The 16127-nt window shown below is 39.1% G+C and overlaps 1 protein-coding gene across 9 annotated transcripts in view; it reads left to right on the top strand.

Moving 5' to 3' along the window:
• LOC120423831 (RNA-binding protein Pasilla) overlaps positions 1–13954 on the top strand; it is a 45458-nt gene extending 31504 nt beyond the window's left edge. For 8 of the 9 annotated variants that reach the window (XM_052706326.1, XM_052706327.1, XM_052706323.1 and 5 more), the window contains 4 exons: positions 2064–2267; positions 3010–3650; positions 3945–4458; positions 11321–13954. In XM_052706326.1, the coding sequence (XP_052562286.1) occupies positions 2064–2267; positions 3010–3650; positions 3945–4458; positions 11321–11586 (1625 nt within the window). In that variant the 3' untranslated portion in view covers positions 11587–13954. Of the gene's footprint in view, positions 1–2063; positions 2268–3009; positions 3651–3944; positions 4459–5346; positions 5416–11320 lie in introns of all 9 variants that reach the window. The other variant, XM_052706330.1, reaches the window with a different exon arrangement.
• Positions 13955–16127: the final 2173 nt, after the last annotated feature.

Genomic DNA, 16127 nt, shown 5'->3' on the forward strand with positions numbered 1-16127 from the left:
GAAATGAATCTGAGTTTCTACAATGGAAAAGTAATCAAATTAGAAACTGACGTTTGGTTTGGAAAATTTCAAAATCTACGGTAAGTTGACGTTTCCATATCAAAGGTAAACAAACAACTGCATAGCAACGTATATCAGCCCAGCAAGTTTTCTAAGTTGATTGTGGATGACGAACGTAAGTTGCAAACTTTCCTAAGTAACTACTTTACTTAGATGTTCTAAGCTAAGTGATTGTAGATAGGCCATAAGGTGCGAAAATACGCGTGATACGTGTGCGTGAATATTTATTCATTCACGTGTGTGAATAGCTGGAGGCGCAATGTAGGCCAACATCGTAGGTACTCACATTTGACATTTCAGTGCAAATGTCAACTGTCAAATTTTTGATTTTTTTCTTGCAAAAGTTTCTGACCTACATTGCAGACCAATTTCAACTTTGTTGAGTTTATTTCATTTTGGTGAAATTTCCATGCTAATCCACCGGGTAACCAGCCGGAATCCAATCAACTTTTCCTGTACCACACTTTTTTGGACCTTTTCCCACCCAAATCGAGCGAGCAGTGTTGCCAGCAGCGTCACCACCTGTGCTGCTGTCACGAGGGATCAATGAAATTTATTAAAATATTTTTTCCGCCCAAAGTCCGTACAGGTATGGGAGCTTTTTTTGTTCCCACTCGATTGGACCAGCAAAAAAAGGGGAAGCGACCCGAACGGAACATCGCACCGGGGTTCGATAACGTTTGATGTTTGGCACATGGCCGAATCGAGGGGGAGATTGGTGCCAAAAGCCTGGCAGAAGTATGAGACGTGACGACGCGTGAGAACATTTTGATATTGTGGAATAAATTTACATGAGTTTCCTTTTCCTTTTTAAATATTATTTATCGCTGCTGATAGCTACCATGTTTTTTTTTGTTGCTGCGATGTTGAAAAAGATCTCTTTAGAGTAATTTTCAAGAATCGCATGCACAGGTGTAAACTGTAACGAAAACATGTTTATAGCAGTCACCATAATGGCGTCTTCAAATGTCAAAGTTCCAGACAGACGTCAACACGGCAGCTTTATTTTAATCAAATAAAACCCATTCAAAACAAAGATCATAAATTTAGACCCACGCTACCTAACCCCAAAACCTACACCAAAATCCCCTTTGTCACTCCGTATTGACCACACCCAACAAAGAGGAGCCTGCTGTGTGGTGGCCGTAACTGACCAGCTCGCGCGACTCTTTTGAATGTCAGGGTCTACTCCGATCGCCGAAAATGGCCGTCCACCTACTCCGCAACTCTACCACCACCAACAACAACAACAAAGGCGACATGACACACTTCCACGAGATAATCGTCGCGTCGCGAGCTTTGTTTGTTGTTGAACAAGAGTAAATAAAAACTATAATGCTCACCAGCGCAGAGCAATCCGCAAAAAAATACGAGGTTTCACTTTCATCGCCATATTTGTTGACAGCGCTCTGACAGTTATTATGAAATTGGTGCCCGTGCCATGTTTGGGGGGCCACGCGCGCGCAATCTGAGGTAGCGGAAGTGGCAGTCGCAATCTGAGGGGACTGGTTCTAGGCGCGACCCCAAAAAAGGGTCGCGCACATTCCGCGAATTACGTAACGGTGACCACCGTGACGTGGTGATGACATCGCCGAACCGCCACTACACGGTAAAGCGAAATTCCTGTGAAACCACAGTTAAGTCAATCAATGCAGCGCACATACGCGTCGCAAGCGCAAGCAAATAGCTGGGACCAAGATTGTCGCAATAAATTTATATTTACTTTAAGTCATGTCACGTAATTGCGCAGTTCCACCGGGCTAGACATCGAGCCGCAGCGGGTAGAAAACTCTATTATTACGGCTCGGGGGAGGTCATTTCTATTGAGTTGAGCAACTGCGACAGTAACTCCTTTGGGTTCCGTTGATTGGGACAACAGCTGGTTCGTTATACGTCATTGATGCACACTGATGTGGAACGAAAGCTGTCAAAATTGCACACTGATTTGAGAATACTACTTTTGTATCGTTTTACTGACGATGCTATTTCTATTTTTCTTCCAGCGACGGGAACCACCACCACAACGACCACTACCAATGGCGGCAGTGCGGCCGGCGTCGGCGGTGGCGACAACTACCACTTCAAGACCCTGGTCCCGTCGGTGGCCGCCGGTGCCATCATCGGCAAGGGTGGCGAGACGATCGCTTCGCTGCAAAAGGACGCCGGAGCGCGAGTAAAGATGTCCAAAGCGCACGACTTCTACCCAGGTAAGACACTGCTGGCAACACTGGCCGTATAGTGCAATGTGTGCGATCTGGATGTCAGAACTGGAAAACCGATGGCATCAGAACCTGTGGTGTCTTCCCAACCTTCTCTTTCTATCTCTCTCTTCCAATACCGCAAACAACCCAGACTCTTCTGTCTTCAAATATTTTTGTTAACTTATGTTATGTTCATTTATTAATGCAAAAACATTTGACGAACTCAACAACAACCGCTATACCTCTGTATTCCTCTGTTTTGTTCGAACTTGCAAATGTAATAGCGAAACAGAACTCTTCAAATGCTAATCACTGTCCATCACCACAACAACAACAACTACAGCTACTCTTACTACCACAAGCTCAAAAGAACGCGGTTGCTGGCGTCACGCAACCTCCGGAAGATCCATCGAAATCGTATCATCTTCATTGTAGCATTCATTTTTTCTTCCCATCATCCATTGTTATTGTGTGTGTTTCAATCGCATATGCGATTGTTCTCTTTCCTCTCCCAAAACCGTACAAATGTTGCGTGTTGTGTGATAGTCTGTGTGCGGCCTGCTCCGTTCACGCCCTCCATCCTACCACATCCACCACCCTCTCTTTGTGTCTCCCAAGTGATCTCTCCATCTCTATTGTTCTCTCTGTCTTCTTTCTCTATCTATCAGCATCTGTATAAAGTTTCACATTCTCAGCTCACCGAATATCTCTTTTTTTCTTCTCTCTCATTTTACTTCTCATCCTCAAGGAACATCCGAGCGAGTCTGTCTCATTAGTGGCACAGTCGATGGCATATTGACTGTGCTCGATTTTATCATTGATAAGATTCGCGAGAAGCCGGACATGACCAAGGCGCTGACGGAGGCGGACGCCAAACAGGCTGCCGAGCGCGACAAGCAGGTCAAGGTTCTGGTGCCCAACTCGACGGCCGGTATGATCATCGGTAAGGCCGGGGCCTTCATCAAACAGATCAAGGAAGATTCCGGCTCGTACGTTCAGATCTCGCAAAAGCCGAAAGAGCTCACACTGCAGGAGCGATGCATAACGATCATCGGCGAGAAGGAGAACAATAAGATTGCATGCAAAATGATCCTGTCGAAGATCGTCGAAGATCCCTCATCCGGCTCATGCTTGAACGTATCATACGCAGACATCAACGGACCGGTGGCCAATTTCAACCCAACCGGCTCGCCATTCGCCGCCTCACAGAATCCCACTTTCAGCTCCAGTACCGCATCATTAAATTCCGCACTGGGCGGCGCCATGCCCGGGGCTTCCGCGGCCGGTCTTCTGGTCAACGGCACCGGACTGAATCTGTCATTAAATCTAGGTGCACCTTCACCACAAACTAATCCTACAGTTACCACACAATTGCTTGAACATATTAAGGTAGAAGTTTCATTTCGATATTTTTTATATATTCTCTCTATATTTTTTTCGTTTTTTACAACAAAACCCCTCTCTCTGTCACTATCCGTCAAAACAAAACAAACAAAAGATTCTCTTTTTGACAACCCCCTTTTGCGTCTCCCTCTCCTTCCGGAACTTTCTCTCTCTCTCTTTCCATCTCTTTCTATACCGCTACACAATTGACTCCCGTCATCCGGGCTGTCATTGTGCTCTGCCGCAGAACCGAAAAAAGCTAACCTCAATCTCTATCTCTCATTCCCTCCCTCACCTCAGGGTGCCATGAGACAGTCCGGCTACTCGGACACGGCCACCACTGAAGTGCACGCCGCGCTGGCCGTGCTGGCCAAGTACGGAGTGCTCGGAATCGGTGTTGGCCTCCAGAACGGAACCCACACGACACCGTTGAGCTTCCTGGGACTGCAGCAGGCGGAACTGCAACAGTCGTCGGCAGCGGCGGCGGCAGCCACGGCAGCCAGCGGAGTGTACGGCGCCGTTGGACAGCTTAACCTGGACTCGTACCTGCACGGAGCCGGTACCGCCACGCCACGAACCTCGCTCGAACGCTACGACGCTACCTTCGACCCGTTCCGGCATCCGGGCACGCAAGCGGCCACGCCCATGTCCATCAACAACAACGCGTTCGGACTGACGTCGGCAACGGCGCTGAATGCGGCCGCCGCCGCCCAGACGCTCGGTTCGCTCAGCAAGAGCCCCACGCCGGCCGAGATGACCACGAGCAAGGAGAAGAACGTCGAGATCCCCGAAGTGATCGTCGGTGCCATCTTAGGTAAGTGAAACGCCCGCCACCAAACCGCGAATCAATCGCTCTCATCACATCAAGCCCTCGCTCTCTTTCTCTCATTGTTTTGAAGAGTTTACTAACACAACGTTGTTTTTCTACGACTACAACCACAAATACCACCAAGCATAAACCACGCGCGAGTCATAACATTTGAATAACCCACACAAACACAACCATACGCCACTCGCTCTCTCTCTCTTTTTCTCGCTCTTTCAAATCAAACTATTTTCTCTTTGATCGTCATCCTCTCTCATCGACCGCTCGCCACGCCCACAACGACAACAACAACAGTCTCGATCACTCTCTCAATCCATCAACGACAGCGCGCGTGCATGATATTCTCTCATTGATCATCACATTTGCTGAGAGCAGCGGAAGGCTGCTTGCTGTCACACTCAAAGGGACTCGATCCAAACAAGGTTGCTTAGTTAGTTGCTCAAACAAAAAGTTCAGCTCAAAGTTTTGTAAAATCAATTTAAAAAAAGTTCGATGGGAAAACAAGCACATTTAAACATTTCAACTGCATTTTTTTTCTTGATCCGCGAAAAATACCGAACTTTATCCTTCACACTACACCCACCTTAAAGAACCCACAAGCGTGGGAAAAACAATTTCCAGTTATGTTGCAATTGAAACGCAGCAAAAAAAAAGGAAAAAGCCAACAAAAGTGTTTTTATCCTTCTTGGTTCGTTTCCCGTTTGACCATCCGTTCGTTCACCGTTCTTTTTTTACTGCCCTCTTTGTTATCGTTACTGACCTCGTTTTTTTCTACTCTTCCCCACCACCCACCAACCCTGCACCCACCACCACCCACAAATCCCCACAATCCTTTTCCGTTCTTTTTTTTTTCGTTTTGTTTCTGTGTACTTGCAGGTAATCCCTACCTACACTCTGCCTATGCGCCGTTTCTACAGTGTGCATTTCCGATGGGTGCTTTTGATAGTACGGGCGAACATCACTTTTGAAAAGGGCAGAACCTAAAACAAAAACAATAACACACACACAGACGAAGACACAAACACTGAACGTCTTTTTTTTTTTTGTTTAGGAGTTTTCACAATTTTCAATGTTGCTCAAATCTTTTTTCTGCAAAATTTTAGCAATGTTCTCAGTAATTTTTTGAGAACGATTTATGTTTTTGTCGATAGTTACCTACGAAACGAATTCTAGTGATGGAACGTTGCCAGTCGTGATAGTTATACAAACCTATATAGGAGACTAGATAATAGCTAGAAGACATGCCACAAGAAGTTTATTTTTCTTCCACTGAAAAAAGACCACCAAGAATGACACTTGGCCAAGCCAAAACCTCTTTTTTTCGAGCGCAGAGAAAAAGCGCAAACCTAATCACAAACACACAAAGAAAAGCAAACTCGATGCCATATTCCACTAATCTTTCTTAATTAGTGCTAATTAAGACTAAAAATAAAGAAACACTGAAAAAGACACTGCGAGAAAATATGAAATATCTTGCAACGGAAATAGCAATATATCGGCGAGGGAGGGACCGAAATAGAGATAGTACAAATAGATAAGCGACTTTACACCACTCTCACACATACACAAAAACACGTGGACATTTACAAAGTTTCGATTGAATATCAGCTAGAAAAAGATGTTTGCGAATAGTTCGTTGTTGGCGGCGGCGATGAAGATAATTGGATGACGATACACAAAATAACCCAAACAAGCAAAAATCTGCACCACCTCACACAAAGAAACCCAAACCCAACCAACCCAAACAATTCAGAAGGGCGAATTGAGCATCCAATGCGACGATCGAGAGAGACCGAATCTGGCCGCTTTTTGTTGTTGATACAAGTATATATTTTTCCTTTTTTTTTCTCTTTGTTTTTATTGTTTTTATAAACTTATACCTAACTTATCTCTACCATTTACGAACCCTGCTATCCTGTCTGTACAGAAGAAAACAAATGGGAGAATGGCTTTTAAACAGAACTAATATTGCGCACCGTGTAAATGTCAATGTTGCACGCTTAAAACTAACCGTACAGCGAAACAAAAACAAAATAATCAATCGAGAAATTAAAATTGAGAGTGTGTGCGTGCAACATGGAGTTAAACTTTTCAATGTGCCATGTTAATCTTCACAGAAAGTTTAACTCCATGTTGCACACACTCTCACTTTTAATTTCTCGATTACATTAATTTATTCAAAATTTGCGTTGTTTTTGGAAACAGGATAAAATACTAACATGTTTGTCTGTTTAAAAAGACGCTTTTATGGTGGTGGACAAATGCATGCAAATTTATCTGTCTAGCATGTTTAACAAAAGGAAATGTATCATTAAGGCGAACCCAAAACTTGTTTGTGTTCAAGAAGGAAGCGAGACTCCTGGTTCTGGTTTGACTGTGTATATTCATTATGGTTTCATTCATTCATCATCATCATTCATTTCTTCCCAAACTATGTAGATTATAAAATAATAAATATGGAAAGAAACAATAAAATACACTATGTATCACAATCACAGATTTTACATAAAACAGAAAACAATGTCAAAACTATACTAAACCCTTGCTGGTTTGACAAAATTTAGTTTGTTCTCCGTCGATCTGATCATGTCAAACTAAAAGTGAAAATATACCCATTTATCGATTTTCTTTTTTTAAATGTTAAATGCAAGAAAAAGAAAAGTATGACTATCAGAACTTTGAAGTTTTATTAAATTTAATATTTCCAACCCACGATAATTAACTGTGAAGTGCAAGCATGTTTCCTAAAAAAAGTGCTAAATAGCGAATGATTTGTTTCAAAAAAAAAAAAGTTAGCTTTGGAATAACGTTTTCTATTCGTTAGTTGTTAGTGATTTTTCGCGATTTCACGGAAACCGCGTAATCCGTGAAATAGGGTCTTAAAGCCCTATGTAATTTTTTATGTACAACGGTAAAAAGCACGATTAAAAACCATTTCTAACACTTTTTTTTCATTTTCGTGCAAAAAAAAAATTGACAAGACAACATTTTTTCGATTGATCAACTATGGTTCCCTTGTAAAGAGCTGTGACAGAAAGGTCCTACAAGAAGGACAGCGAAGTATTTTTTTAAATTTATTTAAAAATCAATTTTAAATCCTTTGCGGTCATACAAAGTGTTATTGTACTCAGAAAAATAAGCTTTATCGTTGTAAACAATAATATTACAAATTTCAGCTTAATTTTAGGATCCAATTAAACTCTGGTCGTGAAATTTGGGAAATACCACTCTCTGAAGCTTTCTAAATTGAAATATTCATTTGATTAATCGCTACTCAGTGCATTCAAGCTTTTTTTTAATTGAAACATTTTAAAAGATTTTTAACAAGCATTTTAAAAGCAGTTTACTAATTAAAAAGTATTTTATATCAGATCTAAAACTATTTTTTGAAGATATTGTTCCTTAGAATCAAACTTCCCATGCGCCAGTGCCAACGCACACCGCGGGTTTGGTTTTCTAGCTTCGGTACGAGCCTGAACCCATTGTGTGTTGGTATTTTGGTTCATCGTACCAGCGCACCACGACAATCTGGGCTCGTCGCCTTGGTTGTGTGTCTGGCACTCACCCGAGGCATGAACCCAGCGTGCTGTGGTACGCGCCGTGGTATTGAAACCGGTTTGTACCGCCAGCGTGTACCACGGCACGTACCTCGGCTCGTACAGAGTGAAGCACCTTGGTTCATACGCTGAGTTCATGCCTCGGGTGAGTGCCAGACACACAGGCGACGAGCCGAGATTGTCGTGGTGCGCTGGTACGTGAACCAAAATACCCTCGGCTCGAGAGAGTCGGGTACGGGTGTAAATCTAACAAAGCAGGCGCAAAGCAAAACCGAGGTACAAGTGAACCGCGTGTACCGCACGGTGCAGGGAAGCTTGCTTAGAATACTCAACAAAATGCAGATAGTTTCTTTATTCCACAAATTTCCAAAAATATTTTAAAAGAACATTTATCATACTTTTTTGAAGGAAAACGCAAAAAAAAAAGTTTTTTTTTATTTTTAAGTTTTTGTAAAATTTATTTTGAATAATCAACGATATTCAACAACGGTCAACAAATTGCATTTAAATATTTTAAAAATAATTTATGTGTTTTAATAAAATAACATTTATTGAAATCATATTTGTTATTTGTTTTACAATGTAATATTTTTTTTCTTGAATTATCAATAAACGCAAAAACTGCTTTTAATGAAGTTTTGCCTGAACTTTATTAAAATACTAAAATGTCCTTATTGCTGAAATTAGGGAAAGCAAAAAAAAATCTTTATTGCACTTATTTTAATGATTCTAGTTTTGATGTGCTTCGTTTTGGAGGTATTTAAGCAAATTAATTTTATAAAATCTCAATAAAATTAAAACAGTTGAATCACAGCTGCCAAGCTACCGTGGCCGTGAGGTTATGGGTTTCGCCTTGTAAGCGGAAGGTGATGGGTACGATTCCTGTCTGGCAAAGTCAGATCTCTTCAAAGAGTAAATCTGCTCACTGGGAATACTGACCGGTAAGGGATGGGTTTCGACTTGCGGCGTACTGTGTTTCTAATCCAGTGGTCGTGAGTTCGATTCTCGTACCGGGATGATGAAGTTAAAAAAAAATCTTGACTTTTTTATCAATGTTCATAGGAGTAAGCGGGATACACTCAATGTTTACAATTTATTAGTAAGACCGTATAAAAAAATTAGAATTCAACTGGAAGAAATTCTTCAAAATTTTCCAAGATTAATCCAATACTCCTTTTTCAAATAAATAATTTGTGTCAGGGGTTTTATTTTGTATCTAGAACTACTGCTAACTTTTAAGACACATTGGATGGGATGTCTTTACATAACCACACAAATTCTATTTATTTTGAGGTTTTTAAATAAGCTTTCCAAAAATTTAGATAGTTTGAAAAAGTTGGTTCAATGCTTAGAATATTACCGGGACCAAGGTAAACAAACAAGAACGGAACTTTCAAATCATTTAGAGGCTTGGTAGTGGAAGGGCTACCCTTTTCCTACCATATAAAAGCAATAAAATGTTTTGCAATTCAATTTAAATGGATTATTTCACTCCTGGTAGCTTCACAAATCACGCTTAATGCAACATTAGTTGATTTTTTGTTGTTTTGATGCTTATTTGTAGAAATAGTGTCATATTGCGACATATTTACACTGTTTTCAAAAACAAATTTGTCGACAACTTTTATAAAAGTGATCAAACTTCATGTAAACTATGTTGGAAAGGTCCCTTAAGTCATTTCTTCACCCCCTCCAACGTTGTATTAGAAGAAAAGGTGGCCCGTTCTGGCCCGCACCCTGGAAAAGTAGTCGAAAAAACTTTTTTTTTTTAAGTGGTCCAAAAATAGTTTTAAGTTAAAAAAAAAAATATTGTGGATTTAGCTCGTAGCTGGATTTTCTGGCTTCTTCTCACGGTCATTGGAAACGGTCGTGGATAGACCTAGGGGTTCCCAGTTGGAGTGAAAAAAATCAATTTATAGAAAAATTATGGATTAAAATTTTGCTTTATCTCTTCTCCGACATCAGGAAAAATTGTTTGAACATGCTCGCAATTTTTTTATTCGGTCGGAAAAAATATAATTTTTCTTGAAAAAACTTTCATTTTTAATCACATGATCACCCCTAATTCTGGCTCGATGCCGCCATCATGCGACCGCGTGCTCCGTTTGTTTGTCAACAAAGCTGCAGCTGGATGGTGAGACGAAGTGAGGGGGGAAGAGATTTTGACATTTTTATGCCCGCATCTGGCCCGCCGCCTATTTCGTCGGTCACTGAGTCGCCGGTCGTTTCCAGTGACCGAGTCCAGCTAGGTACTGATCGTACAATAACAACCAAGTATAAAACATTCCAAAGCATAGCCCCTATGTTGGTGTACCTTCAGCAGAGGTGACATTGGGTCTGGGGGATGAGATTGGCTCAAACAAAAATTCTGAAATTTGTATAAACCATAAAAATGAAAAATTCAAAAATGTAGTTAATAAATATTACTTGCACAGAACGACTGAGTTTTTTGTTCTGAGCACAATAACACTGTGTACATAAAAAAAGTTTTAAAATGATGCGGCATTTATTGATAGAAAGTATCTTGTTTGACAGCTCGTTCCTAGAGAACTCTAGTTGATCCATCGCAAAATGTCGACATGTCGATTTTTGGCATGAAGAAAAAGAAAAGAGATGAGACTTAGTTTTCTGGCATGTCTTTTAACGTTGGCTTTATGACCCTATTTTCAGTAAGCGCTAGCTCCAAAAAGCTGAATCCATAATCTGATTATTATTTTTTTAAATACACACATCCGGGATTACACTGAAATTTTGAACCAGATTCCACCGTCTTACTTCCGAAAACATACAAACTATACTATATCTCGGGTGAGCTTTCAAAAAGCCCTAAGAGCCACAGTGACCTCCGACACTAATATTCGTATTTCTCCAAATTGTAACAAAGTTTCATTGATTTTTAGTTTGGGGCACTTGAAAGACGTGAAGATGAACAATCTTAAGCATTTTTGAAATTGGTTTTTCGTAAGTAGTTCGAATACCGAGGAAAAAAGGCTTTGTTTACCATTGGCTCTTATGGCTTTTTGAAAACTAATCTGAGATATGTTTATATACCTACAAAGAAAACTAACCAATCGGATTCGGCAATACTGCACAACACGTAGAATTTAAGTCAGACATAGACCATTTTGATAGGGGTGATTCATTTCATTAAGTATTCTCATGAAAATGGTCTATGAAACTTAAACTTAACCCTAATATATTGGTGAAGGAACTTAACGATACTCTACAGTACTCTGCTTATGTCTAACGAAAATAAAGCATCAAATTAACCCCCCAACCCCTCTCGCACGCAGGTCCCGCCGGCCGCAGCCTGGTCGAGATCCAGCACCTGTCCGGGGCGAACATCCAGATCAGCAAGAAGGGCATCTTCGCGCCCGGCACGCGCAACCGGATCGTGACCATCACGGGGGGGCCGAACGCCATCAACGTGGCCCACTACCTGATCGAGCAGCGCATCCAGGAGGAGGAAGCGAAGCGAGCCTGCCAAACGACACCCGGGGCGGCCGGAGCGGCCACCGGCAAGAGCCCCGTCGCCACGGTCGCCACCGTCACGCAGTAAAGTTGGAAGGCGGAAGTAGCAACAGCAGGGGATAGCGGGGTAAAACCGGGGAAAAGGAACAACTGTTAATTACCACACACACACACACACATAAAAACATTACATAAGAAGTACACATTACACACCCACACACACAAGCGGTTATAAGAATATGCGGGATGCGAGAAAGAAGTCAGGTTTAGGAAATGATGAAAGAGAAAGAGCATATATAATAATAATTATATTAAAGTAATTGTTATTTTAGTAGGTAATTAAAAATTCAAAACAGACACAGACACACACAGAGAAACGATAAACATACTAGGAAAAAACAAACAAATAATGATAGAAACGCGCTACAAAACAAATACACTTACACACTAAAACAGCGCCAGTCACATTCGAGAAGCATTCACACTACACAATCAAACAAACACTAGAAGAAATTGAATCAAACACAACACACACATTTACTATCACAAAGAAAGAGAAACCGTACTAAAAAAAGTGTGTTTTCGCGTATTTACCACGACCATCACCATATTATTTTTTGTGTTGTATGAGAGTTTATTTTTTTTATTTTTGCAATAATTTTTTTTTCAGTTTCGTTTATTTGTCTTATTTAAGATAGAAAAGAAAAAGATGTTTTTAAGTTTTCTTTTTACATATTGAAACTATTCATATTTTATACATAACGTTTAACCACGAAGGGAACAGGTAGAAGAGGAAAAATGAACGGGCCAGGCCTAAAGATTTTGTTTAGCTGCTAAGCAATTACGTTGATGTGCAAATAAATCGATAGGAACGTTACGATTTTCTTCTGTCGTTTTTTGTGTTTGTTTGCCAAGCCAACAACAACAAAAAGAACGCTATTTTTAATAGGGTGTGTCTCAACCGGACAAATCTTGATTTCTGTCAACTCTCTTGCGGGTAGGACCTACGCTAAACACGTAGAAATTGTTTTTATTTTAAAGCTATTGTTAGAACAAAAAATGTGTAAAAATCGGTGTGAGTGTGTGCGTTTGCTAGACAACAACAAAACCAACGGTCGATTTGTTTGTTTTCGATTTAGTCCCATCTTTGCCATTACGTCAACACACACACACACTTGCGTGAAGTTCATTGTTTGAATGTTAGCAAATGTTATCGTACACAAACGTACACACTTGCCACCACCGCAAAGAAGCGGCTTGCAAGTGTTGTGGGGGCAACCTTTCTCGATGAAGACAACCTTGGGTTTGGAAGGTCAACTATGGTTGGAGCTGTCATGTTAGGATTTACACTGAGAATTTTAAGTACATAAGTTTTGCGTGAATTTCGTAAATTTTGCATGACAGTGGGATCATGGTTGACCTCCTGGACTTGGGTGGTTTCGGCTGAAAAGTAGGCCCCTCTCCACAAAGCGCAACGATTGTCGGAACAAGTGCATATATTTAGAGGTGATGTTAGCAATTATTTGTTGATGCGCAGTCATAGCTGGTAACAAAACAAAAATCGTGTTGAGAGTAGGTAAAGTGAGAGTGATTTTAAGGGAGTTAAGCAAAACTAGGTAAAATATTGAGGAAAGAGCAAGAAAGGGTAATGTTTAAACATTTTTACTAGTGTTAAGTGGGCGATATCTTTCTAATCACACACACATACGCATACACTAGAGCAGAAGGGTTTAAAATTCTTCTTTCTATTGTTTAAATTTTGTTCTTTTAACAAAGATTTGTTCATATATAGATACAAACGTTTTTTTTTTTTAATATAATTAATCCACTATCATAGAGCGCAGATAGGCAAAGGAAACAAAGAGCATGTGCAAAGCTATAACCTTAAAACTTGTTTTTATGTTTAAAACGCAATCTGTTAATGTTAAACCAAAAAGACGTTTCTTCTTAAACATTTTACAAATCCTAGTTTTTAGATAATAACAATCACACCCATTACAACACGCAGAAGCACGAGTCATCACACATACAAACACAACAACACAAAATTATTCCCTTCGTCAAACGTTCGCCTAGCGTAGCTACGTGTTATTTATATCCCAAACTGCATCACCACTCTAAGCAAGCAACAAGTTACACACACACACACATTCACAATTACAACACACACAAAAAAAGTTCGTTATCTCTGTTACTTTCAAAGCAAATAGCAAAAACAAACAAACTATTTTCCCCCTCTTCTCAAGCAAGAAAGTTTAAGAGAAAGAAGAAAAAACATAAAACAAAAAACTCTATTTATAGCCAATTACCATTAACAAGTTATAGTAACTTAGTTTAGTTAAACGCGAAAACAGCGAAAACAGAAAAGGAAGAAACATAAAAAACACTAGTGATATGAAACACGTGGAAAGGGGAAGCGAAAAAAAACCACGCACGCGCGCGCAGAAAAGGATAAATGATTTAAAAACAACTGGAGAATATACGGGATTAAACAAAAATTACCATAATAAAAGTGAAACAAAAAAAACCAACAAGCTTCTACGATTTATTTTAGTTTTAACGTTTCATCGCACGCACATCACGCATCATTGTTCAATCATCGCAGCAGGTCATGGTTTTGCTGAAAGAAGGGTGTGGAGGTGGGTGTAAAAATAAAATTTATTTCGTATTTTTTCATCATTTTGATTTTTATTACTATTTTTCAAATAAACACAGCACACTTTAAACAGAAAACTAGTAGCAAACAAAGCTGTCGCTTTGAAAATTTTCCCCAATTGCAAATGCCGCCTTCAGCGAACTTGACATCAAGCCAAACTTTAACACAGTCGGTCCGACAAACTGAAATCGTACGATTTTTAATGGGGTAGAAGCTCGCTGTCACTAACACAACAAAAGGTTATGCGGACAACAGACTTTCACGCCGCTTTGAGTGTGTTGGTGAATTTTGGCGATTGGCTAGTTTGATTTGGAAAAAAAATAATTAAAATAATTGAAATTTTTGATTGTTTATTTGACGAAATTTAAACATATTTTTTTTTTGTTTTTTGCCCACCCCTGCCTCTTTCTGACCCAAACGAATGAATAAAGATAGTTAAAATAATTCATACATTTGTTTTATATGAAAAATGTGATTACAATATAAGCAAAAAAAAAAACACTTGTTTTTCCGTTGATAAACATTTTCATTCAATAGATTTCTTTTTTAAATGTTGTTTTATGCGATTCTTACGTTACCAAACAAATCATCTAACCCACATCGAACCATTTAAGCCATACAAAAGTACTAACAAGGCGCGATTATAGTTTGAAGAATGATTTAAAAAGTATTTGTAAAAAGCGAGGTAAGTGTTGAGACAATGGCGAAAGGAAGTAGGCAAAAAATACACAAACACAGACATACATACACTCACGTATTAAAAAAAAAATAGACAAACAAAGCCGTTGTAGTGAAATATATTACAGAAAACAAAAAGATAAAAAATGTTTATATTGAAAACAGAAAAAAACGTTGTGATGGTAGACAATTCTATTGCTGTTATTTGTTGGAGTATGAACAACACACTAACAAACACAGACACAAAAACACGCTAAATAGGGAGTATAAAAAAAAAACAAAACTTGAAAAGCCATTATAACAAATACAAACATGAAAGATAAACAACTTCGTTCTGTTTCAGAAACAATGCAAAAAAAACACACACAAGTTTGCATCTTTCACATTTATAGTCTAACGAAAAACAACTAAGAAAAAAACAAGCGTAGCTGATAGAGTTTTAAAGCAAACAATGTATTAAAATTTAAACTAGGTAATTGAATTTCAAATCTCTTTATCGTTCCAAAAACATTTAGAAAACAATCACTCACCAGTTTCGTTTGAGTCGCAGCATTGTTTGACACCGTTTTTCCGTTGTTGTTCACATCGTCCATTTTGAATGTTCTTTCGAATGCTTATTGAATTTTTATTACTGTGTTGTAAGTCACTTTTGTCGAGTCACGTTTCAATTTCTGAAAAAAAAGATGAAAAGAGAAAAACGCTATTAATCATCAGTTTTCGGTAAACAAAATACATAAATGGAAATTAAAGTACCTATAAGTGTAGTAATAAATTGAAACAAAAAGTCATTCATTGAAACCGATTGAAACATATGCATGCGTAACCATAAAACCATTTACAAAGAAAGAAAATTAGGTCATTTTATAAATTTTATCCCATACCTAAGATAGCAACTCTGAATAAAGGGAAATAAAAGTGTGAAAATTCCGTCTGATTTCACACACACACACACATACACTCTCTTCAAAGTATAGTAAAATGTTGATTGAACACACACCAACACACATATTACAAGTCGATATATTTACGAGTTTAGATAAAACGGATGAACAAAAAAAAGAAAAAAAGAGTCAAATATATCACGACAAATCTAGCGAATCAAATCAAACTTGAACATAAAAAAGTGTGTGCAAAAAACAAGTATTTTTATAGAGTGAATACCGACAGGAAGAAAAAAACACATTCATTTAATACACAAAATTTCAAGTCTTTATATCCCTCTTTATAAGAATGTAAAAGCAAAACAAAAAAAAACATGAACGTGAAACAAATTCTTATAACTATTTATATTTGTA

This window comes from Culex pipiens, chromosome 1 (genome assembly GCF_016801865.2).
Source record: "Culex pipiens pallens isolate TS chromosome 1, TS_CPP_V2, whole genome shotgun sequence".
In the NCBI taxonomy this organism is placed as follows: domain Eukaryota; kingdom Metazoa; phylum Arthropoda; class Insecta; order Diptera; family Culicidae; genus Culex; species Culex pipiens.